Below are 22,288 nucleotides of genomic sequence, written 5' to 3' on the forward strand. Positions count from 1 at the left end.
ATGCTGTGTGACAGGTGGCTCTATGGTGTCAGAGGACTGTGCTTCCTTCTGCTTAAAGTTGTCTTAAGCTGGGCCTCCAAGGCCACAACCCATGTTCAAGTGGATTATTAAACGGCAAGGGTATGACTTTATCACAGATGGAAGAAAGCCATCCACAAAAGTGAAATAAAAACCAATGCTTTGGGGCTACAATTATGGCTCAGTGATAGAGCTTGCCTAGCACATGGGAGGCACTGGTTCAATTCTCAGCACCCCATACAAATAAACAAAATAAAGTCCATTGACAAATAAAAAAAAAAAAGTTTTAAAAAGAAAGAAAAATCAATGCTTTGAGCTCACACATTTTCCCTAAAGTAGTTGGTAATGAATGGATTGAAGAGTGTTCCCCCCAAAAGACACATCCGAGTGCTGATCCCCAGTACCTCTGAACATGGCCTTATTTGGAAATGGGCTTTGCAGATGTAACTAAGGATCTTGGGATGAGATCATCCTGGATTTTAGGGTGGAGACTAAATCCAATGACTGGTATCCTCATAAGTGAAAAGAGAGGGAGATCTGAGACTCAGAAGAGGAGGAGCACAGGGAAGAAGAGGTCAAGATTGAAATGGTGCTGCCACAAGCCAAGCACCAGCAGGAGCTCCCAGAAGCTGGAATCACCAAGAAATATTCACAATGCCTAGAGCCTTCTGAGGGACTGTGGCCCTGTCCACACATTGACTTCTGACTTACAGAACTGTGAAAGGATGTTTCTGTTGTTTTGAGCTACCAAGTTGAGGTGATTTACTGGGGCAGCATTAGAAAACTGATAATCCATACCCCCACGTTTCTCTTCCCTGGTAGCCTGAAATCTTGAACCAAAAGACGTTTTACAGACAAGCGATCACTGACGCTGCCATTCCAGAACAACCCACTGGTACTGTCATCCTCTCCTTGGAGCAAACTGGCTTGTCGTCACCACTGTTTTGATCACATTTACCTTGCTTCAGAAATGTGACCGGTGCAGGGAAGAGTGGCATACAGGACCTCAGACCTTACAGAGATGGTTGATTAGATGAATCTTCCATGATTCAGGTCTTTCATGACTGCAATCTCACTGAAGATGAGAAAACAGTGACTAGATGACTCACAGGCTGATGGGACCTTTGGCTTTCTTGGGTCAGATCAGGCCATGAGTCCTTTCTCCAGGCCTGGACTTGTTCTTAAGTTTCCTTGCATTGAAAACATGTCTACTAAGGCGGTGTTGGCACAGCTCAGTGGTAGAGCACTTGCCTAACATGCGCAAGGCCCTGGGTTCTATTCCCACCCAGTACCACAAAAAAATATAAATGATAAGTTTTATTTTTGAAAAGAAAAAGAAACGCCTGCTCAACTATTCACTGGTGAGGCAGCTCTGGGCAGATGGAAAATTGACAAATGAACACTTCAGGGCCTGGAGGTTCCCTCCCAGCCCCACAGACAGCCTGGAAGGGGGAGGGGGTCCCGAGAATATCAGTTAACACAAGTCCACAGAAGGAGGATCAAACCTGAAAGGGCCCTCCCAGACCACCATTAAAGATAGATCTCCCCATTTTTATAGAAGAAATGAAGGTCCAGGGAATTTAAGAGACTTGCTGCAAATCACAGCTGGTTAATAGCTAGGACTAGGACTCTAGTGTCCCCCATCGCACACATGACTTTTCCTGGTGTCAGGCTGATCCCACATCTAAACAGTAATGAAGGACACAGAAAAAGGGAAGGAGGAAGGGGCCAAAATGGTCAGGGGCTAAGGCAGTGAAATCTGATAAGTTCTAGGAATTAAATTTTTATGTTACTTTTAGAAAATATGTGATAGTTTTCTGAATTTTCTCTACTGCCAAGGCTTTGAGGCCAGACAGACATGGATTCAAACACTGGGTTTCTAACCAATCAACTTTGACTTTGAACTTATTGAGCCTTGGCTTCCTCATTTATAAATGAAGATAACTAATATCTACCTCATTTGATCAAAGTGACTGTTAAATGACAATGTATTAAAAAAAAAATTCTCACTCATGCCAGAGCCTGCAATGCAGTATACACCACATATATAAAGTCTAAGAATGCTAAACACTGATTCGGTACAGAGGCCACTTGAATATGTGGAAGTAGAAGGAAGATGAAGTTATAAGGGACCTTTTTTTTGGGGGGGGGCTTCAACTCCGTTATCAATATTTTCTTTCTTAAGGCAGGTGCAGGGTTTTATGAGTTTCTTTCACTATTCTTCCTATCATTTTGTTTTAAATAATTATTTATTTTAAATGAACACACAGCAAGCAATTAATAAATGAACACTATTATTATTATTCTTATCACCCAAAAAGTACTTTCTCAGCTCTTCCTTCACTGTGGCACACTGTGCCAGGCACAACAGGGGACACTAAGGTAAGATTCAGCCTCTAATCTGCACTAAGCCTCCAGCCTTGTCAGGGTGCCAGTACCACCTGACAACTATCATACCTGGCAGGACACCATGAGGGACCGAGGGGCAAAAAGAAAGAAAGGGACAGCAGAACTCCTTAGGAGACTTTCTGAGTTTTTATCAGAAAGGTAGCAATGAAGATGGGCTTTAAGCAGCAGAGTGATAAGGAATAGGGATCAACAAAACCCATCTCCATCAACAACTACCACCCAGGCAAAGGCACCAGGGGACACCAGCTGGATCAGGTGACTGCAGGCAAAGAGACACAGAATGCCAAAGCAGAGAAGCAGAGGGGAAGAAATGTGAGAGAAGAGATGGGTGGTCAGCACAGAGGTACTCCACATCACGGAGAAAAGAACGGCCAAACCTCTCTCTGTTAACCTTCAAGGGAGCAAGTTCCATGTAATTATCCTGGACAGAGGCCAGCTTTCAGGAGCCCAATAACTACTCAAAGGGATGGATGCTACCTGCATTTAGGGCCTGCCCCACAAAGGTCAGAGGTCCCTTAATGCCACCTCAAGCATAAGCTTTTAGGGCTGTGCTTCTTGAAGGCTGTCCCCAGACCACGTTCTGCCAACCCACCTGGTATGCTTAGGAAAAGGCAGAGTCCCAGACCTGGAAGTCACAACGTTTGGGATGGATCCCAGAAGCTACAGTTTTAACAAGTTTACCAAGTGATTCCAGGGAAAAAAAAAAAAAGAATGGTGGTGAAGAAGAGTTAGGGGGGTCAACTGACGACTCTTTAAAGACATCTGTGTGTGACACAAAGGACAGCAGAGAAGGGCAGTTGGAGGTCATGGCAACATCAAGATGGGCTATTACTCAGGGGATCTCTCAGAATACTTCTAGAGAAAAGGAGAAGAAAAACCAGCCAGTGGGTGAGAGAAACACAGACGCACTTCAGCGAGGTACAAGCTTCCCCTACAGTTACCAGGTTCCAGAAAAAGCAAAAGGATCAAGGTCAAAAATGGAAGTGGCACAGTCAGACTGGCAAAGGGGCCCAGACTGAGAGCCTTTTTGTTTTGTTTTGTTTTGTTTTGTTTTCCTGAACTAACAAGAGACCCTCGTGTGTTCTGAGAAAGGACTGGAGGTGACTGTGCATGCCTCGGCACCTCTTCCAGGCACTGCTGCTCTGGGGAGTAAAATAAAACCTGAAGCCATTCTTGTAGACAGTAAAGGATTTAGTTAAGGAGGAAAAGATGTCTTTACAAACCTTCTTTTTATAAATAAAAAAAAAAGGACAAAGAATGAAGTTCTCAATAAAATAATAATTCAGACCATCTGGCCACATGACTTCACCACATCAATATTTTAAACTAGTTTCTTTGGAAAACACTATGAGAGTTCCTCAAAAATTAAATACATTTACCATACGACCCAGCCATCCCACTCTTAGGGCTTTACCCCGGGCATTGACATCATGTCTACACAGACCCTATATATGAATGTTCACAGCAGCATTATCCATAACTGCCCCAAAGTGGAAACAACCCAAATGTCCACCAACAGATGATCAGATAAACAAAATGCGATATATTCATACAACGGAATATTATTCAACCATAAAAAACAATGAAACGCTGATATGGGCTACAACAGGAAGAACCCAGAAACCACTCTGCTATATAAAAGAAGCCAGGCACAGATGGCCACATACTGGATGATTCCAAGTAATGTCCAAAATAGGCAAATCTAGACTGCCAGAAAACAGACAAGTGGATGGTGGGTGAAGGGAAGGTGGAGTGGGAAGTGATGGCTAATAGATAACAGTGATTCTTTTATGGGTAGTGAAAATGCACTGGAATTAGACAGAGGTGATGGTTGCACAATTTCATGTATATACTAAAAATATACACTGAGTTGGACACTCTAAAGAGATTAAAAACAAACTAAAAAAAAAAAATAGGATTTGAAACCAGGCCCTCAGATGACTTGCGTAGAAAAGAACATATAGATACCCATCCGCACCTACCCCACCTACCACTATTCCACATGTCCATTAACAAGCTGCTCTTTGGAAATCGTTATGTTGAAATGGGGCCAGAATGACAGGAAACCACGAGACCAGTCCACTCATATTCACATGCCCGGAATAACAATAATAATTAATAATAACTAACATTTATTGAGAGTTTATTATGTGTCAGACACTATATTAAGCACTTCACATGTATTGTCTTCCTTCATTTCTCACTGCAATCCTTTGAGGTATATACTATTATCATTCCGTTTTACAGATGAGGAAATTGAGGCACAGATGAGTTTAACTTACGCCAACTCATCCAGGTGGGTGACTCATCCTGGGCAATGTAATTCATTATTACCATGCTATGCTGCTTCATCTGAAACGATCTTCTTAAAAATCACCTGCAAAATTCACTGACTTACATCACTGTAAGTAAGCCAAGACAGGAGATCTAGATTTTTAAAAAGACCAAAACTATTAACCTAAATAGCAAGCCTAGACAGAACATCAGAAATATCCAAAGATCTGACTATGAAACTCAGTCGAAAGCTATACTTCTTATTAACTAAGAGCACTGTCAATTCAAGTATATACTCCAAGCATGAAATTCTAGATGGTTACCTACTACCTTTTAAACTAGGAGCAGATGACACAGTTTCTCCCTGGGAATACCAGTAGCAAAAGTAATCAAAAATACTATGCATTGTGCATATGGCTGTGTGTGTGTATAATACACATGACATACATGTGTGCTCACTAAACAGGGAGGAGCAGATGACAAATTCTAAGTTCTCAGTCATAGGAGAGGAAATGATGTAACATAATCAAAGAAGACAACTTGAGGAGTCCTTGAGAAATCACATCTAGGAAGAGGCGGCAAGGCAAAAGGTCACCACTTGTGGCAAGCTTGGAGGGACCAACAGAAGACTGTTCTTATAGTGGCAAGAAGTAGTGTGTCTAATGTACTGGAAAATAAGAGCAGACAGGTAGGAAGGGGTTATGTAAGATCTTCAAAGTCCAGGGAAGTGTTTCAACTTGATTGAGTTAAAAAGGTAAGTCATGCTTTAGAAAGAGTTGTGAAAGCGTTGTTATATTATCTGCACACTTTATAAAGAAAAAAAAAAACCCGGCTTGAGTGTTTGCTGACCCAACCCTGGAATTCCATTTTATAAACTGTTTCCTAATTTCATTTTAAACATTCTGTTTCTGTCTTATCTACCCCAGAGGCATGACCTAGTGGAAGCTTAATTTCAGCCAACTCAAGATGCAAAATCAAGGCTTAAAAATCACAGCCTGAACAAAATCATGTTGTAAGATTTCTTCACAAAGCCTCTTGGCACATAGCTAATGACCATTAAATTTCTTCACATCTTAAAGCTTAATGTATAATGAATCAACATCCTAGTGAATAGACTATCTCTGACACAATATGCATCATCTTTTTTTTTTTTTAATGTGAAAAACACTTCCTTAGGCTCGGTCACTAAAATTGTCACCATCTGGTAACAACTTTGAATGGAGAGGTATCTAACTTTTTGGCTGAGTGGTACACAAGTCCACAGTTGCACACTGCACTGTAATAATATACCTATCAAACTCCCAATCGCAAATTTTACAGGACTTAATAGAAACTTCTCCCGTACTCGTCTGCCCAAGCACTGCACCCGAATTCTTGGCACTTTCCACAAGTATCCACCGGGTCTCAGCTGCCTCCAAGGATCTGTGTTTTCTGGCCGCCAACAACAACAACAAAAAGTCTGGCCCAAAGATCCTGCGAGTGTAAACATTCTTACCCAAGACATCCCGTGAGGGACCCAGAGGCTGAATCTGCGCCTCAGTGCGACCTTGCAGCAAGCCCACCTCCCGGTTCAGACCCGCATACAGGTATCCTCACCGCGGTGCCCGGCTGCGGCCAGGCGACCCCGGATCGTGGGCAAGCGGTGCACCCACCTGACCAGGGGCTCCTTCTCGGGCAGGGAGGGCTCGTCCAGACACTTGCACGGGCAGCAGCAGCACGCGGTCCGCAGCCAGTCCCTCAGCCCCATGGAGAGCAAGGGTCCCCTCGGGCGCCGGAGTCTAGGAAGAAGTCGCCGCAGCGAGCGATCGCGGCCGGAGCGCGCGCCACCCGGCCGGCGTCCAGGTGCGGGGACAGTGGTGGCCCGAATGTCGCGCGCCGGTCCGTGCGCATCACGCCGCGGCCGGGACGCGCGCGAGGGCGGAGGAGGCGCTCCGCGGCCCGGAGACTGCCAGGCGCTCGCCTCCCGCCTCTTGCGTTTTGTTGGGGGCGTGTGTTTCGTCGAGCTCCCCGCACCCCACCTCTTTTTTTTTTTTTTCCAACTCCCCCGGCGCAAATTGGGGCGCATGCGTCGCCGAGATGCCCGCTGCCGCCCTCTAAGGAGGAAGCCGGGACTCCCAGCGCAGCGACAGGCTGGCCGCAGGTCGGAGGAGGGCGGCGAGGGGAAAGCCCTGGAGCCACCGCGCACGAGGTCCGCGGAGTCTATTCATACTTTTTATTGGCTTCACTGCGGGAGGAAATAGTCTCCACCCTCCCGCCTTCAAAGCAGAGTTTAAGGCATACTTTTAACACGTCAGCCCCACACAGCACAAATTAACAAAAGACTCTGGATGGATGCAGTATAGAGGTGTTTTTCGTTTTGTTTTTCAAATGACATATTGACATCTGATTTTTTAAAAATGTTTTCAAAACTCGGGTCCTTGAATAGCCCCTGAGGAAAAGGGGGAAGGGCTCCAGAGCTGCTGTTATGTGTTTATTTATACCTTAAAGTTATGTATAGATGTATTTTTATGCTCCTCGTATAAACTTGTTAAGTATATGTACACATATCCTTCTTTTTTGTCCGAACAGCAACATATTCCACATATTTCTGCCCCTGGCTTATTTCACTCCGGATGTCATGGTGACTTATCAGTGGGTGTGTATCTTTCTCTATGTCAATTTAACAATTGCATGTACTTCAGTCTTAATGAATGCCCCCAGGTTTTCACCAGACTCCTTCTGATGGACATTTCAATTAATTCCAAGCTTTTGTTATTAAGGAGATTTCTTGGATAATTGGGAATGAAACCACCATTTGACTCAGCTATCCTTCTCCTGGGCCTATACCCAAAGGACTTAAAAACAGCATACTATAGGGACACAGCCACATCAATGTTTATAGCAGTACAATTCACAATAGCTAAACTGTGGAACCAACCTAGATGCCTTTCAATAGATGAATGGATTAAAAAAAATATGGCATATATACACAATGGAATATTACTCAGCAATAAAAGAAAATAAAATCATGACATTTTGCAGGTAAATGGAGTTAGAAAAGATAATGCTAAGTGAAGTTAGCCAATCCCAAATAACCAAATGCCAAATGTTTTCTTTGCTATAAGGAGGCTGATTCATAGTGGGATAGGGAGGGGGAAGCATAGGAGAAATAGAGGAACTGTAGATAGGGCAGAGGGGTTGGAGGGGAAGGGAAGGTGCATGGGTTTAGAAATGATGGTGGAACATGATGACCATTATTATCCAAAGTACATGTATGAAGACATGAATTAGTGTGAATATACTTTGTGGACAACCAGAGATATGAAAAATTGTACTCTATATGTGTAATAAGAATTGTAACGCATTCTGCTGTCATATATAAATTTTTTTTAAAAAAAGACAAACCTGCAGTGAACATCCTTGAACTAACACATTTGGTCATATTCTTAAAAATATCCATTGAAGTCATGTTTGGTGGTTGAATTGCTGTATCCTAAGTAAGGTGACTTTTTAATTTTGATGAATCTTGCCAAACTGCTCTCCAATTAATAATCTCACTTTACACTCTGACACACAAAAGTATTTCATTACATCCCCTGCTCCCACCAGTATAAGGTGCAAGCTTATTTTTATCTTTGCCAATTTGATATATTGACAGATATTTAATGAACATCTGTTATGTTCCAGATGTTTGTTTTAGGTGGGGATATGGCAGAGGAGAAAGTAAACAAAAAGCCCTACTCTCATGGAGTCAACAGACAACGTTTTAGAGGGAGTTAGACAAATGAAACAAGTAAATTATTTAGTATGGAAGACAATGGTATGTACTGTGGATTAAAATAAGAGAGAGAGAGAGAGAGAGAGAGAGAGAGAGAGAGAGTGTGTGTGTGTGTGTGTATGTGTTTGTGTTTGTGTGTTTGAAGGCAGGAAGTGGGGGAGGGACTGGTGCCTGCAATTTTAAATGGGGCGGTCAGAGAAGGCCTCCTTGAGGCTGTGACATTTCAGCAAAGACTTGAAGATGAGCAAGCTAGCCACGATGTCCAGGGAAGAGTATTTTAGGCAGAGTGAAGGCCATGTGCAATACCCTAGACAAGAGAGAATAAACTATAGCGTGCCTGAGAAAGAATAAGGATCCAGGGATCCAGGAGACAAAAGGGGCTTGAAGGAGAGTAGTAGGAGACAGTAGAAGGTTAGACCTTGTAGGGCATCACAGGCACTCTGGATTTTGCTGTACGAACTGAGCAAACCACTGGAGCGTTTTGAATAGAGGGAGTGACCTAGATGGCAAGCAGCTCCATTAGCTGCAGTCTTTAGAAGAAACTGGGTGCCAAGGACTATTGTGGGGAGATGCATATGGAGCCCATCACAATGGTCCTGGTGACAGATGCAGTGGCTTAGACCAGGGCAGTAGCATATTGGTAAGAGGAAATGGTTGAACTCTGAATAGAATTTGAAGGTAGATCCAAAAAGATTTACAAAAGACATTAAGTAGAGTATGCAAAAGAGATAAGAGTCCAAGGTTTGGGGTTTATAAACCATTAAGGGTGAAGTGTCATGGACTGAGATAGGAGTGTGGGAGGAGCAAGTTTGGAGGGCTGAAGAGGAAGGAAGAGAATTAATTGTCAACAGTGTCAATGCTCTCATGGGTGGTGAGACTCAAATGAGATCCTTTAAAATCTCTAAAGCCTGTAGAAATATCAGAATTCAACAGAAATTATTGAACTAAATCAACTAGGACTGACTGTCAGGGAAAATGGTCCCTATCCTAGTTAGATTGCATATACTGATATTTCCTTTCATATTCGACCTCTGCTATGTGTGGCACCTCTTATGTGGTCTGTTTCAGACAGACTATTCTCAGAAAGCCATAGCGCCAGGTCTATTTAATAAATTTGGTCAAGAGCTTAATGCCCTGCCCTACTAAGAATCAGGTCTAGTGTGTACCTACTCTAACAATTATTAATATTTTTCTTCCTAAATTAGTTTGAATTTTAAAACTTATTAATAAAAAATTTCTCCAAAATACTGAAATATTACAGTTCAAGTTCCCTTTATTATCTACAATCCTGATCCTCTTTTTGCCCCTCCCCAGGGTAACTGTTATTACCAGTATGTACAACCTTTTTTCTGGACACACATTTTCACATGTGCCCACTGTGGTGTACCCTCTATTGTATGTGCTATTATTTTTGGCACTGAGCTTTTTTGTGTTAATGCAAAAGGTATGCATGCATCTGTATACAAGCTTTATTCAACTTAATAAAATGTCTTAGAGATCTGTCCTTGTTAGTTACCTGGTTTTTTTTTAAAACTGGTGTGCATATTTATTAGTTTTTTAAGGATTATCATATCAGTGTTATTCACAGTATTCATTTTCCCAGAAGTATTCAACTCTTTTTCCTTTTTTGATAAAGTAGGCCGTGGATAAGAATATCAAGACTGCCAAACTCTCCAGCTTCAGCTCTAGGTAGCTGAGACCATGCTTTGACAACCCCACTCTCTGCTTCAGACATCATTCATAGAGAACACTGAGCTTCCTTTTTTTTCTGTTTTTTTAATTTAATTTAATTTAATTTTTTATTATTATTGTGTGTGTGTGTGTGTGTGTGTGTGTGTGTGTGAGCTTCCCTTTTTTAAGAATGCTGCTAGATCCTTCCTTCTGCATATTGACGCCAACACCACCAACCACATACAGCAGCATCTGACATTTACCAAGAACCCTGGGCACCTGATGTTGGGGGAGTAGACAATCCCCTGGGGCAACCAGTGACTCACAAAACCTATCAGCTGCTTATTTTCAAGACAGAACTAAGAAATAGGCAGGCCCCTATTTTCAGATTTCTCTATAGCAGAGAAAATTCTAGAGTCTGCTTTGAAAAAAAAAAAAAAACTAGTGTAGTTTGGAATCCCCCCCACCCAACCCACCCACTTTTAAGAATTTATTGACAGCTCTTGAGAGTTAGAGAGAAATGCATATGCAAGCAGGAAAAATTAGAAAACAAAAATATTTAAGGTCCCATGCCACACCACAGACACATTCTACCAAAAAGCTCTGTTCGGAGCAAACAGAGCATAGCAGATGTCATTCAGTTATTCATTCAACAAATATTTATTGAGCAAGGTGCTGGGGACACAGTGGTCTATAGGTTCCATTCATAAAGTAGGGGTTTGGTTTTGTTCTTCTAAATAAATGCACCACTAGGGCTGGGGATGTGGCTCAAGCGGTAGCGTGCTCGCCTGCCATGCGTGCAGCCCGAGTTCGATCCTCAGCACCACATACAAATAAAAAAATGTTGTGTCCACCGAAAACTAAAAAAAAATTAAAATTCTCTAAAAAATAAATAAATAAAATAAATGCACCACCTAGAAAAGTGCAGACCCACAATAGAGATTCAGTAAGTAGAAAGAGATGCCACAGGGTAACATCTAGAACAGGGCAGGCACACAGTGAGCACTTAATAAATGTGTTTCATAAATATCAGGAAATAGAAAAAGAGTTCCTTGGTGTTTGCATGGGAAGTTATGTTTAATTTCTGAAGTGTTCCTACAGAAATCCAGCAGAGAAAAAAAGAAAGAGCACAGACTTACTCAGAGAAAACAGGGATTCTTCTAAGCAAGTCAGAATTCTGAATCCACCTCGGCAGCCTCACCCACCTCAATCACCCCAAACCAACATGGCTCAAGTCACACTGGGAAGTGTGGCATGATTGGATGTCACCAAAGCAAAAGCCATCCAAGGATCCCCATATGGTGTCTGGTTTCTGCTTCTACAAATCCTTCAACTCTCCTTTTGGTAACAGCACTTTGCTTTCCTTTGAAGAACACTTCCCAATTCCATGGGTTGGGCACGACAATGACCATACCCCACCCCATCTCTTTCCTACTATGAGGATGGGCTATGACCACACAGGCCAAACACTCCTTCCACAATTTACCTAAGGACCCAAAGATGATAATTGGCTGGGGATGAGACATGAATTATTGTAGGGACAGCACCCTGATGAGTAGGCCCAAGGCCACTGCTGTGTAGATGCCTGGAGTTTTCCGTTCACATGTTTCCCAGCATCAAGTTTTTCTAGCTTCTAGTTTTCCCATTATGCTGTGGGTGACTCTATAACTGTCAATCACCGCTTTTTTGTTGTTGTCGTCGTTTTACTTAAGTTAACCAGGGACAAATTTGTTGCTTTCAGGACTAATCTCATAGGAGAAAGGTCACTGGGACAAAGAGCTAATTATGAAAGACCAGTTCTCCTATGTAAGTGTTGTCTAGCACACTGAAGTTGAGTTTAGTCGGGTGAGATTTTTATTTCTGTTTCTCTCCTTGGATTCTTCACTCTGAAGAGAAATAGACAATACCTGCCTCCTGAGCATCCTCGGTGCCATTGTTAAGCAGCAGTTAGAGATGAGCAATGGAATGGTAAGTGTTAACTTATAGGGGATAAGGAAATGCTCCATTTGCCAGGTTGATAACTAACTTCCTATATGACACAGAAGGAACGTATGGTTCTTGTGCCATGGGAGATAGGCAACTTTGAATGGAATATCCAGACAGGTAGACTATATATCAGGAAGAAATATGGATGAATGCAGTTAAAAAAAAAAAAAAGAAAAGAAATAAGAAAAAAGAAAGAAACTCCCCTCTTGTCAGTAAAGATGACCGCCTCTATTCAGTCTGGGTGACCAATAGTTGCCTTTGCCTTATTATAATATCAATTACATGTCATTTTAATTGCAGTTTTGCTCCCCCCCACTGAGTTTCTCTTGGGTACCCATGGGTAACGAGCATGTGTGCACACTGCCAAATGGTTCTATAACTAGAGTAGCTATAATTCAAGGAAATAGGAGAGGAATAAATTATTTAGTAGGTGGGATATATTCACCACTCACATTTGAAATCCAGATAATTTGTACACAACACTTTTTAACAGGATTCCAGTCCTTTCTTAAGGGGTAGTCTTCTCTCTCTCTCACTTTCATTTCACTTGGCTTATGCGAGAGCATATTTTCCCTTCCTCTTGTCACAATGTGTTAGTCAGCTTTTCATCACTATGATCAAAAGATCGGACAAGAACAACTTAGGGGCCGGGGCTGGGGTTCAGTGGTAACACATTTGCCTGGCATGAGTAACCCACTGGGTTTGATTCTCAGCACTGCATGTAAATAAATAAAATAAAGGTCTATCGACAACTTAAAATATATATATGAACAACTTACAGGAGGAAAAGGTTATTTTGGCTCACAGTTTCAGAGGTTCAGTCCACGGTCAGCCAACTCTATTGCTCTCAGCCCAAGATGAGGCAGAATGTCATGGTGGAAGAATGCAGGGGAGGAAAGCAGCTCGGGACAAGATAACCAAAAACATGAGTGTAAGGGGCTTGGGATAATATAATCCCCCAGGAGAAACCCCTGTGACCTGCTTCCTCTAGCCACATCCTCCCTGCCTACAGTTACCACCCATTCATCCATTTAAATCATTCATCCATCAAAGGACTACTCCACTGATTGGGTTACAACTCTCATAGTCTAATCATTTCACCTCTGAACATTCTTGCATTGTTTCACACATGTGCTTTCCAGATCTGTACTACATCCAAATATGCTGCACTCTCATTTGACCTAATAAAACTTTCTTCTTCTAAACCTCTGCTCCTTGCCTGAATTTTTCTCAAGTGAAGAACACAAGGACAAAGGAAATTTCCATGTGTAATTCCAATAACACTATTACTCTGTGGTTTCCTATAATGCAAAATACTTTCTAAATTTCCAAACCATTTTTATTCAGTGCTATCTGCCGGTCAATTTCACTTCCCTCATTCCCCTCAACATGTACTCGGAGGAAACTTGAATAATCATAGTCTTTGCTCATTCTTCGGTTTCAAGTGACAAACATTTCTGTTCTCTTTAAAATTTAGTAGAGTCTTTTCCTAGACAACTTTCTATTCAGGTGTAATCTGGCTTTTAGAAAGATGCCCTTGGAGAGAATAAAAGCACATGGGAGGTAGGCTGGGGGTGGAGGGCATGGGGCAAACCAGGAGGCTCCTCTTCAAGGAAGCTTGATTCTTAAGTCCTGCCACTGGGGGAAACTAACCCTGTTGTGTGTCTGCTCTGTCCGATTTCCTTTTCTCTAGATTTTTATGACCTTTTTCCTCTGGGTCTTAATCAGCTCCTAATTGTGAATGACAAAAACTGGTTTAAATGTAAGAGGAAACTTACTTTCTCAAGGAACTGAAAAATGCAGAAGTAATACCGGCTTTAGACATGACTGGAGCCAGGCATTTCAAAGATAAAGGGGTTGGTCTCTCTTTTCTGGGCTCTGAGTTGATGGCACTCTCAGGTTCCCAGGAGCCTCACACATCTTCTCTGCTAGTAATCACAGCACAAAGAAAACCATTCCTTCTAATCAGTCAATCATGGTCCTGAAATGGAACTAAGTGTTCTTTTTCCAAGGGAGAGAATGCATCTATCAAACAGACTCTCGCACACCTCTGCAGTGCTCAAGAGAGGAGGAACTGGAGAGACAGGAAAAGTAAGCCTCTTGGACTAATACCAGGAGAAGGATAGTGTCCCCAGGAAAATCAACTCTAAGCATAAAAATGGGAATGGTACTGGCTAGGCAAAAACAGCATGTATGCACTATTTTCATGTCTTTACCATGTCTACTATACTCCTTTTCTAACCAAGGCTATATATGGCTCCCATAGCTGCTGGTTCAGACATGGTACATGGTTCAGACATGACCGTGTGTGTCCAGGGAGCTCCTGCCATCTGGAGTGGACCCAAAGAACCCCACAGGAATGGCCAGCCCATAATCCTGTCAAACTAAAAACTCTGCAACACAGACTGATGCAGGAACTTTCTACAAAAGCCTTCAGGATCCACCACATGCCTGTAAAGTCAAGATAGTTAATCAATGAGTTCAGCAACATCTATTCCTAAAACCAAAGAGAAGAAGAGAATTATTTCACTGAATATGAGCATCTCTTGCAGGAGACTGTTGGCAGAAGCAGTTTCTCAAAGGGTGACGATTCTAAACGCCTGCAATAGAATCCCTAAGGCTGACTGGATGCTCATTGAAACCCAAATTCTGCCACTGTACTTAAGATCTTCTGAATTTTCAACTCTGGGGAATGGGTTCCCCATTCTGCAATTTTCAAAGATTTCCAAGCATGGCCAGAAGGAGGGTGAAACAGATGAGGGGACTAGTGCAACATTTAAGGAGGCACTCACTCTAGGGGCTGACCCTGCACTTGCACACCCCCCGAACAATGTGCCTCCTTAAATGTTGGTCTAGGCCTCTTGCTCCCGTCCCTCTCCTCCATCCTGATGTTGCTCCAGGAGCTTGGGAATTGTATAGCACATCAGATTTGACAATCAAGAAAGAATACAGACTTTGGCATAACAGCACCTCCAGTTGGCTACATTCACACTTGGGACAGTTTCATGAGAAATAGGAAACACTCCACAATGATGCTAATAAGCTATTCATATTTTAGTGGACTCCCACCCCATCCCCTTACACAGCCAACTATAACCATCTAAAACTGTTCAACTCAAATATGTGTTGAGTGTCAACTTCATAAGCCTGGCACTGTGCCCACACTCTTGTGGAATGCTAACATAAAAAAAAATCAACTACTCATTATCAGAAAAAAATCTACCCTGAGCAAAAATTAGAAAATTATGAAACTCAAATATTCTATATTTGTCTGTGTTTCAAGGCACCCATCTTTTTAATCCCTACAGTGTGTCCACCCTTACCTCACCCCTGTCTTTTTCACATTTCACTTTATTGCCATCTCTAGCTATACTCCCGTAGCTAACTCCACTGCTACATCCAACACTGTTCCCACTAGAATCACATCTCTTATGTCTAACTCGGCCATCATAGTTAACTACCCTGCCATCACCAACACTGCAGATTCTCAGAACAGTCTCCATTATCAGCCCAAGATCTGAATTTGGACATCTTTCCACCTCTGCAAGTCCAGCCCCTTACTACACCAAGTATTCCATGCTCTTAAAAGTCCAGCCAAATTAATTGACCAAAATGAAGCATAAGCCTGGATCTACGAATCATGCCATACCTTTTCCTAATGGATTAAACTCTGATAATTAAACATTTAATAAGCACCTTCTGGTTGCATGATGGCATGAAATTACAACAGAGGAGAAAACATGCCTCAACAATTATAACAGGATAAAACAGAGCAACAATCACATTTTCTCAGAGATGCCCCAGAGACTCATTCGGACTTCAAGTCAGAATATTACCAACTTGATAAGCATATTTATAGCTGTGGATTTTTAGATTCCTGTTCCTTTATATTAATTCTTCCCCCACAACACCTTCAGAGTTACAAAAACAGGCCAGAACCCTACAACTCTTTCATGCACCTTCTGTACAAGTGAAGAAGGATTCTTTTGCCCTTTTAAAGTGCCAGAATAAAAGTAATATCCTCCCCATCAAGGTCATACAAACCCATCTCTGATTTCCCCCTGCTGCCACCTAGTGGCCTTTAGTTATAAATGAACTGTAAGTCTTCTGGTAGATGGGGCTAAGGATGTGAAAGGGGTTTATTTTATGAATAAAATATTTTATTCATTTCACAGAGACAAAGTTGCTGCAGCTCAATGCCTGTATGGACTTCAATCTCAAAGGGACACAACAATATTTAAGTTGAAGGCTTAAACTGACTCTAGGCTAAACTCTAAGCCTTCAGGATCCTGTTAAGTAGATCAAAGTCCTTTCTTCTCTTAGCTACCATGTACCAGACATCACTAATGTATTACTATTTCTTCTGATCTTACTAAGCACAAGCAATTGATTTGTTAGCTTGGAAACCATGTAAAAGTGCATAGGCCATCACATATGTTTTTAAATTATGTAAAGAAAAAAATTCAATAAATAATTAAAATCAGTGAATTTTGTTTTTAAATTTATTTATTTATTTATTCTGCTTTTTATTTATGTAAAATGTCTGGACAACAGCTTGATAACATTGTGGGACATGGTTCCCCAGAGAAAAGACTCTTTTGTTTGGTGAAATGTGCTGACAAGACATTTGGGCCAATTTAAAAATTCCCTCCAGGGAGGGCTAGGAGGGAGAAGAAGAACACTGTGGTCATTCGTGCTCCACAGAGTGCAGGTTGACCAAACATGACAGCGGTGCCATAAGATCAGGTCACCTAGTACTGTTGTACCCTCTTGTTTCTGTAATCACACTCTGTGATGTTCACACAATGACATTTATCAAAATCATATCCTCATTATTAAGTGATGCGTGAATGTGTACTGACCTGCCTAGAAGAGGAAACACCCGGAACCAGGGCAGAGGATCCGGAACCAGGGCAGAGAAGGGAGAGTAGAAGATGAAGCAGGAAGGACAGGAGGGCATCCTGAGCAAGCCTTCACCTGGAGAAGACCACAGTCAGCCTCTCCCGACAGGACAGCACCGCCTGCCAGGATTTAGATGGGAAAAGGCTTCTTCTTAACAAATTGATACAGAATTAATGTTTTATTTGACCAAGGTAAAATGCCCCTTTTACTGACTTTGCAAAGTTCAGTAAACTATGTCTAATATTTCCCTCTCCCTTCCAAGGCACAGTTCTCCAGCGTCTTCTTTCTATGAGTCCTGTCTCTGAGCTGTGCTCGGTCTTCAAAGGCCTTGCCACTTGAGGCAAGGATGTTGAACAGAGCCACTCACCTTATCCATTATGTCTTTTCTAAGGTCTCCCAAAAAGAAGACCAGGGTCCTGTTTTTGGTTCCTAGGCTATTTTACCTCATGAATACTCACTCACTCCTCAGTTCAAGAGAGACCCATCCCTGTCCAGTTCATAAATAGTTTCTTGCCTTTAGAAAATGCACTGTAAAGATGAGGAACTGTTATAGCAGTTTGACCGAAACTTTGAGGATATTACTTTTATTCTGGCACTTTAAAAAGGCAAAAGAATCCTTGAAAATGCCCATCGTGATCAGATGGAAGATGGTATCTGCAGGAAAGAAAGACTTAGAAATAAAGAAAAAAATCCTTAATTGCCACCGCACAGATATGCAAAAAAAGGCTGCTTTCAGAACCTGGGGGAAAAATTTGAAACTAGGAGAGGAGACCTCTTCTACCCATAGAAAGCCTCCAGAAGCACAGGAGGGAGGCTCCTAAGCTTAGAGGAGGCTCAGGACTTCATTCCTCTGCTGGAACAGCTCATCTAACCACGCACACAATCTGGTAGCAGACTGGGGTCCCAGGGAAGCCGACTCTAAGACAGTGTGCATGACATCAACACCTGCAGGAGAGAGGATGAAGAGGAAGCAGGGTTGGCCTCAGGCAGCCCAAGGGAAGATCTGAAGATAGAGTGGCACTTTAAAGCTGTTCTGCCTTGGTGAATTGGGCCTTTATAGCCCATGGTAATTGAGCTCTGGATGAGGGCCACCTGGAAAGGTAACAATGGGTGTGAGGCAGCTACCCCTCATTGGCTCAGGTTCTGACAGGGCTGTCTGTGGACAGACTTCTTCCTTCCTGAGGGAACATGTGTGTGGTGCATCCCCTCCTTGCAACCCCTGGATCTGAACTCATCCTTGTGGGGGGTTCCAAAAGGTCAGGATTTCCTTCCTCTGGAAAACCAGGAATTTTTAACCAGGTTGCTCTAATATATGATTAAGTCCTCCAGGCACTATCACTAAAACTCTCTTAGGAAGGAACGAACATTCTAGACAGAAGGTTCAGGATATTCTGTCCACTAGTAGAGGCAGCCTCAGCCACATAATCTTCCCTTGAAGTACTGATATGTGAAACAATGTGGATGAACATTTTCTCACTCACCAATGAGAAAAGACAGACGTGAAATGTCACCAATTGTATGATTCGAGCTATATGAAATATCCAAAATAGGTAAGTCCAGCAATGATGGAGGGGGAAGGAATGGGAAGTGTGGGATTGATATACAAGGAGTTTGGAACTAGACAGAGAAGGTGGTTGTACACCACTGTGAATGTACCAACTGCTTCGGGATTATTCATTTAAAAATGGTTCATTTTATGACAATTTCACCTCAAATAAAATGAGATAAAACTCTCTCTCCCTCCCTTCCCACTCTTCTCCCGGGAGCAATCCATTAAAGTAAAATTAACCTTTTATTCTAGGGGCCTTAATTTTTGAGTAAAAATTTGAGTGTGGGAGGCTAACAAAGGAGCACATGGGTTATCCCCAGTTCCTATACAGCAGAATCCAGGTGAAGAAGCAATAATTTTTACCACCAAATCTTTAGTCCATTTGTAACCCAAGTTCCTACTTCCTGTGCCACATTTGTGCCCCCCCAAAAGCTCCTAGGTTCTCAAGGCAAACTCTATATTTTTCCAATAACACACATATGATCAGCTAACTCTTCCCCCCATGCTTCCCCAACCAACTAAATGACTGTTTTTATTTTATAATTTTTTTATTTTGAGATTTTCAAGCTTGCACAAAGGTGGATATAATAGAATTAACCATATAACATAATGTATCTGTCACCTAGCTTAAACAGTTATTACCATGCTGCCACTCTTGTTCTCTCTCTCTCTCTCTCTCTCTCTCTCTCTCTCTCTCTCTCTCTCTCTCTCCCTCCCTCCCTCCCTCCCATTTCTTTTAAACTAAAGTATTTCAAAGCAAATCCTTTTTTTTTTTTTTAATTTTTTTTTTATTGGTTGTTCACAACATTACAAAGCTCTTGACATATCATATTTCATACATTAGATTGAAGTGGGTTATGAACTCCCAATTTTACCCCAAATGCAGATTGCAGAATCACATCAGTTATACATCCACAGTTTTCAAAGCAAATCCTAAGCATCAGTACTTTTTCTCTAATGAGTAAGGACATTCTTTAAAATTGCCATGACATTGTTATGTCTAACCAAATGACCAACAATTCACTACCTAATGATAACCAATCCATATTCAAATTCCTTTATCAAGCAAGTAGTAGAAGCTGGGACTTGAACCCAGGCAGTAGGACACCAGTAGGCTTGAAAATCTGTAACTCATAGAAAGAAGATCCTCACAGAGCTCTACAGGAACTGACAGAAAAGGCAAAATAAGGAAGAACAGGATGCAAAGAAATGGTAAGCAGGAAGTTTGTTAATAACTCAGCATCTGGCAGCCTCAGCCAGAAGGGGGTTCAAGATGTTTCCTTGTAGGGAATTGACAATCTCCAGGAGAACAAGATTGGAGGCTGCAGAGGGAAACAGGCTGCAGAGGGAAACAGGGGGGCAGAGGAGACCCCCAGGAGTGCAGCACGAACACTGATGGCAATGGGACCTGGTGGGTCCTGACAATCCCACCAGGGCAAAGTGTAAGAATGTACTCACTTGGTTCAGCCAAGCTCTTCAAAAGTTGGCAAAAACCAATAACCAGCAGGGGGCCTTTGTTATCATACAAAGTAAATACTCTAGCCCACATAATACAATTCAAATTATCCCTTTAGGTAACTGGAGGTTTGGGCTGTCTGAGAACAAGGACCATAGTCACTAACTGCTGATATAATATGCCAGCCTTGGCTATAGTTGGTTTAATTTTGTAAATAAGGCATGAAGAAAAAACACTAAAAGAACTACAGCTCAGATGGAGGCTTTGCAGCCCTGTCTTTGAATCCCAGGAAAGCAAGCCCAGACAGGCTGGTGTTCCATAATTAACCACTAGAGGCATTTTTCAAGCTCATCCCCTAAACAGTAAAACTTTAATGGAGTTCATCATGATCACTTTGTGGTTATAGGATAAAGCCATATGGCAGCCATGAAAATGAACCCCTTAGATCTCCTGCTAGGGAGAACATAATTGATGACAATCAGCTCAGCTTGCTGCCACTCAGGAGTCCCCATTGTATTCGCTCTTGGGCTGTTCTCAGTCATAGCCTGAGCAGAGTCAGGCTGTTCGTCCAGACCTATTCTTGAAATGAGGAGCTGCTCCAATGGGTAGCTCTGACTTTCCCAACAGCCTGGTTAACCCTTCCTTGGACTGTGCTATGATCTGAGATTCTGCCTACCCAATCCTCTCTCCTTCAGTTATTACAACTTCCTTACAGCCTCACCAGAGGTGGCCCATAAGATAGTGAAGATGGAAAATTCTTCTAGTGGGCAAACTCAAGTGTTGCAACTAATAGGTACACTGGAAAGAAAGGCAGTCTGATGTGAGAATGTATACAGATTCCTGAACATGTGGTTCATAGCCTGGTCGATTGGCCAGAAAATGAGCAAGATGGTGTGGAGGATTGTGGATAGACACAGGGGAGTGGGCACAAAGTGTTATTTTTGTCTCACACATTAACGCTCCTCCCCAGGAAGCACCATCATAGAAGAGAACAACCAAGTAGACAAGCTGGCTTAACCAGCCAATGTTAGTTGGTCTGCATGCCTGGCCACCTAGAACTAGTAGCAATGGCCACAGGAATGGAGGGAAGTTGCAAGTAGGCCCAACAGCATGGATTCTTGTAGTCTGGCCATGAGGTGTCCCCCAAAGCTCCTGTTAATGCAGGTATATTCAGAAGTAAAATGATTGTATCATGAGAACTGCAACCTAATCAGTCCATCCCAGTTTGAATGGCTGGGTGGTAACTATAGACAAGAGGGGCATGGCTGGAGGTGGATCGCTAGGGAGTGCCCTGAAAGGGTGCATCTTCCCTGTGCTCCCTTCTCTTCCCCACTCCTTTCTCTCTTCTTCCTGACCGTGCCAGGAGCTGGGCAACTTTCCTCCTCTGGGCCCTTCCCCCAAGATGTGCTGCCTCATCTTGGATTCAAAGCAATGGAGCAGGCTGTCTAGGAACTGAGACCTCTGAAACCATAGCCCCAAAGAAATTTTTCCTCCTCTAAGTTGTTCTTGTTGGGTATTGTTTAGTCAACTCTTTTTTAGTCACTGTGAACAAGAGACCTGACAAGAACAGTGTAGAGGAGGAAAAATCTTCAGAGGTCTCCATCTATGGATGGCCAACTCCACTGCTCTGGGTCTAAGGTGACGTGGAACATCATGGTGGAAGAGTACGATGGGAGAAAGCAACTCAGAATGTGGCAATCAGAAAGCAGGAATCAGAGAGCTCTGCTCACTGGGTACAAAATATGAACCCAAAAGCATGCCCCCAGTGACCTATCTCCTCTAGCCACACCCTACCTGCCTACAGTTACCACTCAGTTAATCCCCATCAGTGGATTAATCCATTGAGTAGGTTTCGACTCTCATAATCTAATCACCTCTGAATGTTCTTGCACTGTCTCACACATGAGCTTTTGGGAGATACCTCATATCTCAACCATAAAAGGTAATAACAGCAATGCAAAAGCTAACAAAACAGACTCCCCTGAGTCAAGGCAGGTGCAAATCTTGCTGCCTCTGAACTGCTAACCTAACTACAACAGAGATGGATGCTGAGTCCCAATGTGGCCCTGTTTCTTAAGGAGACCAATGGACCCTTCCAGTGGTTTTCCCTTTGCCAGCTGGCCCTGAGGCTTTGCTAGGAGAGGGTTACTAGCAAAAAAAAAAAAAAAAAAAAGATGATTTTGCTCCCACACTGCTGCAGTGCAGGTCACTCCCACACCAGGGCCAGCAACACCAGACTTGCCAACTACCACGCTCAGGTGGCTGC

At 42.6% G+C, this 22,288-nt stretch overlaps 1 protein-coding gene across 1 annotated transcript in view; it reads right to left on the bottom strand.

Moving 5' to 3' along the window:
* Mreg (melanoregulin) overlaps window positions 1-6,858 on the bottom strand; it is a 59,259-nt gene extending 52,401 nt beyond the window's left edge. Inside the window, exon 1 of the mRNA XM_005331840.5 lies at window positions 6,354-6,858. Within this exon, the coding sequence (XP_005331897.2) occupies window positions 6,354-6,766 (413 nt within the window). The 5' untranslated portion in view covers window positions 6,767-6,858. The remainder of the gene's footprint in view (window positions 1-6,353) is intronic.
* Window positions 6,859-22,288: the final 15,430 nt, after the last annotated feature.

The sequence above is a fragment of the Ictidomys tridecemlineatus genome, chromosome 7 (genome assembly GCF_052094955.1).
Source record: "Ictidomys tridecemlineatus isolate mIctTri1 chromosome 7, mIctTri1.hap1, whole genome shotgun sequence".
Taxonomy (NCBI): Eukaryota; Metazoa; Chordata; class Mammalia; order Rodentia; family Sciuridae; genus Ictidomys; species Ictidomys tridecemlineatus.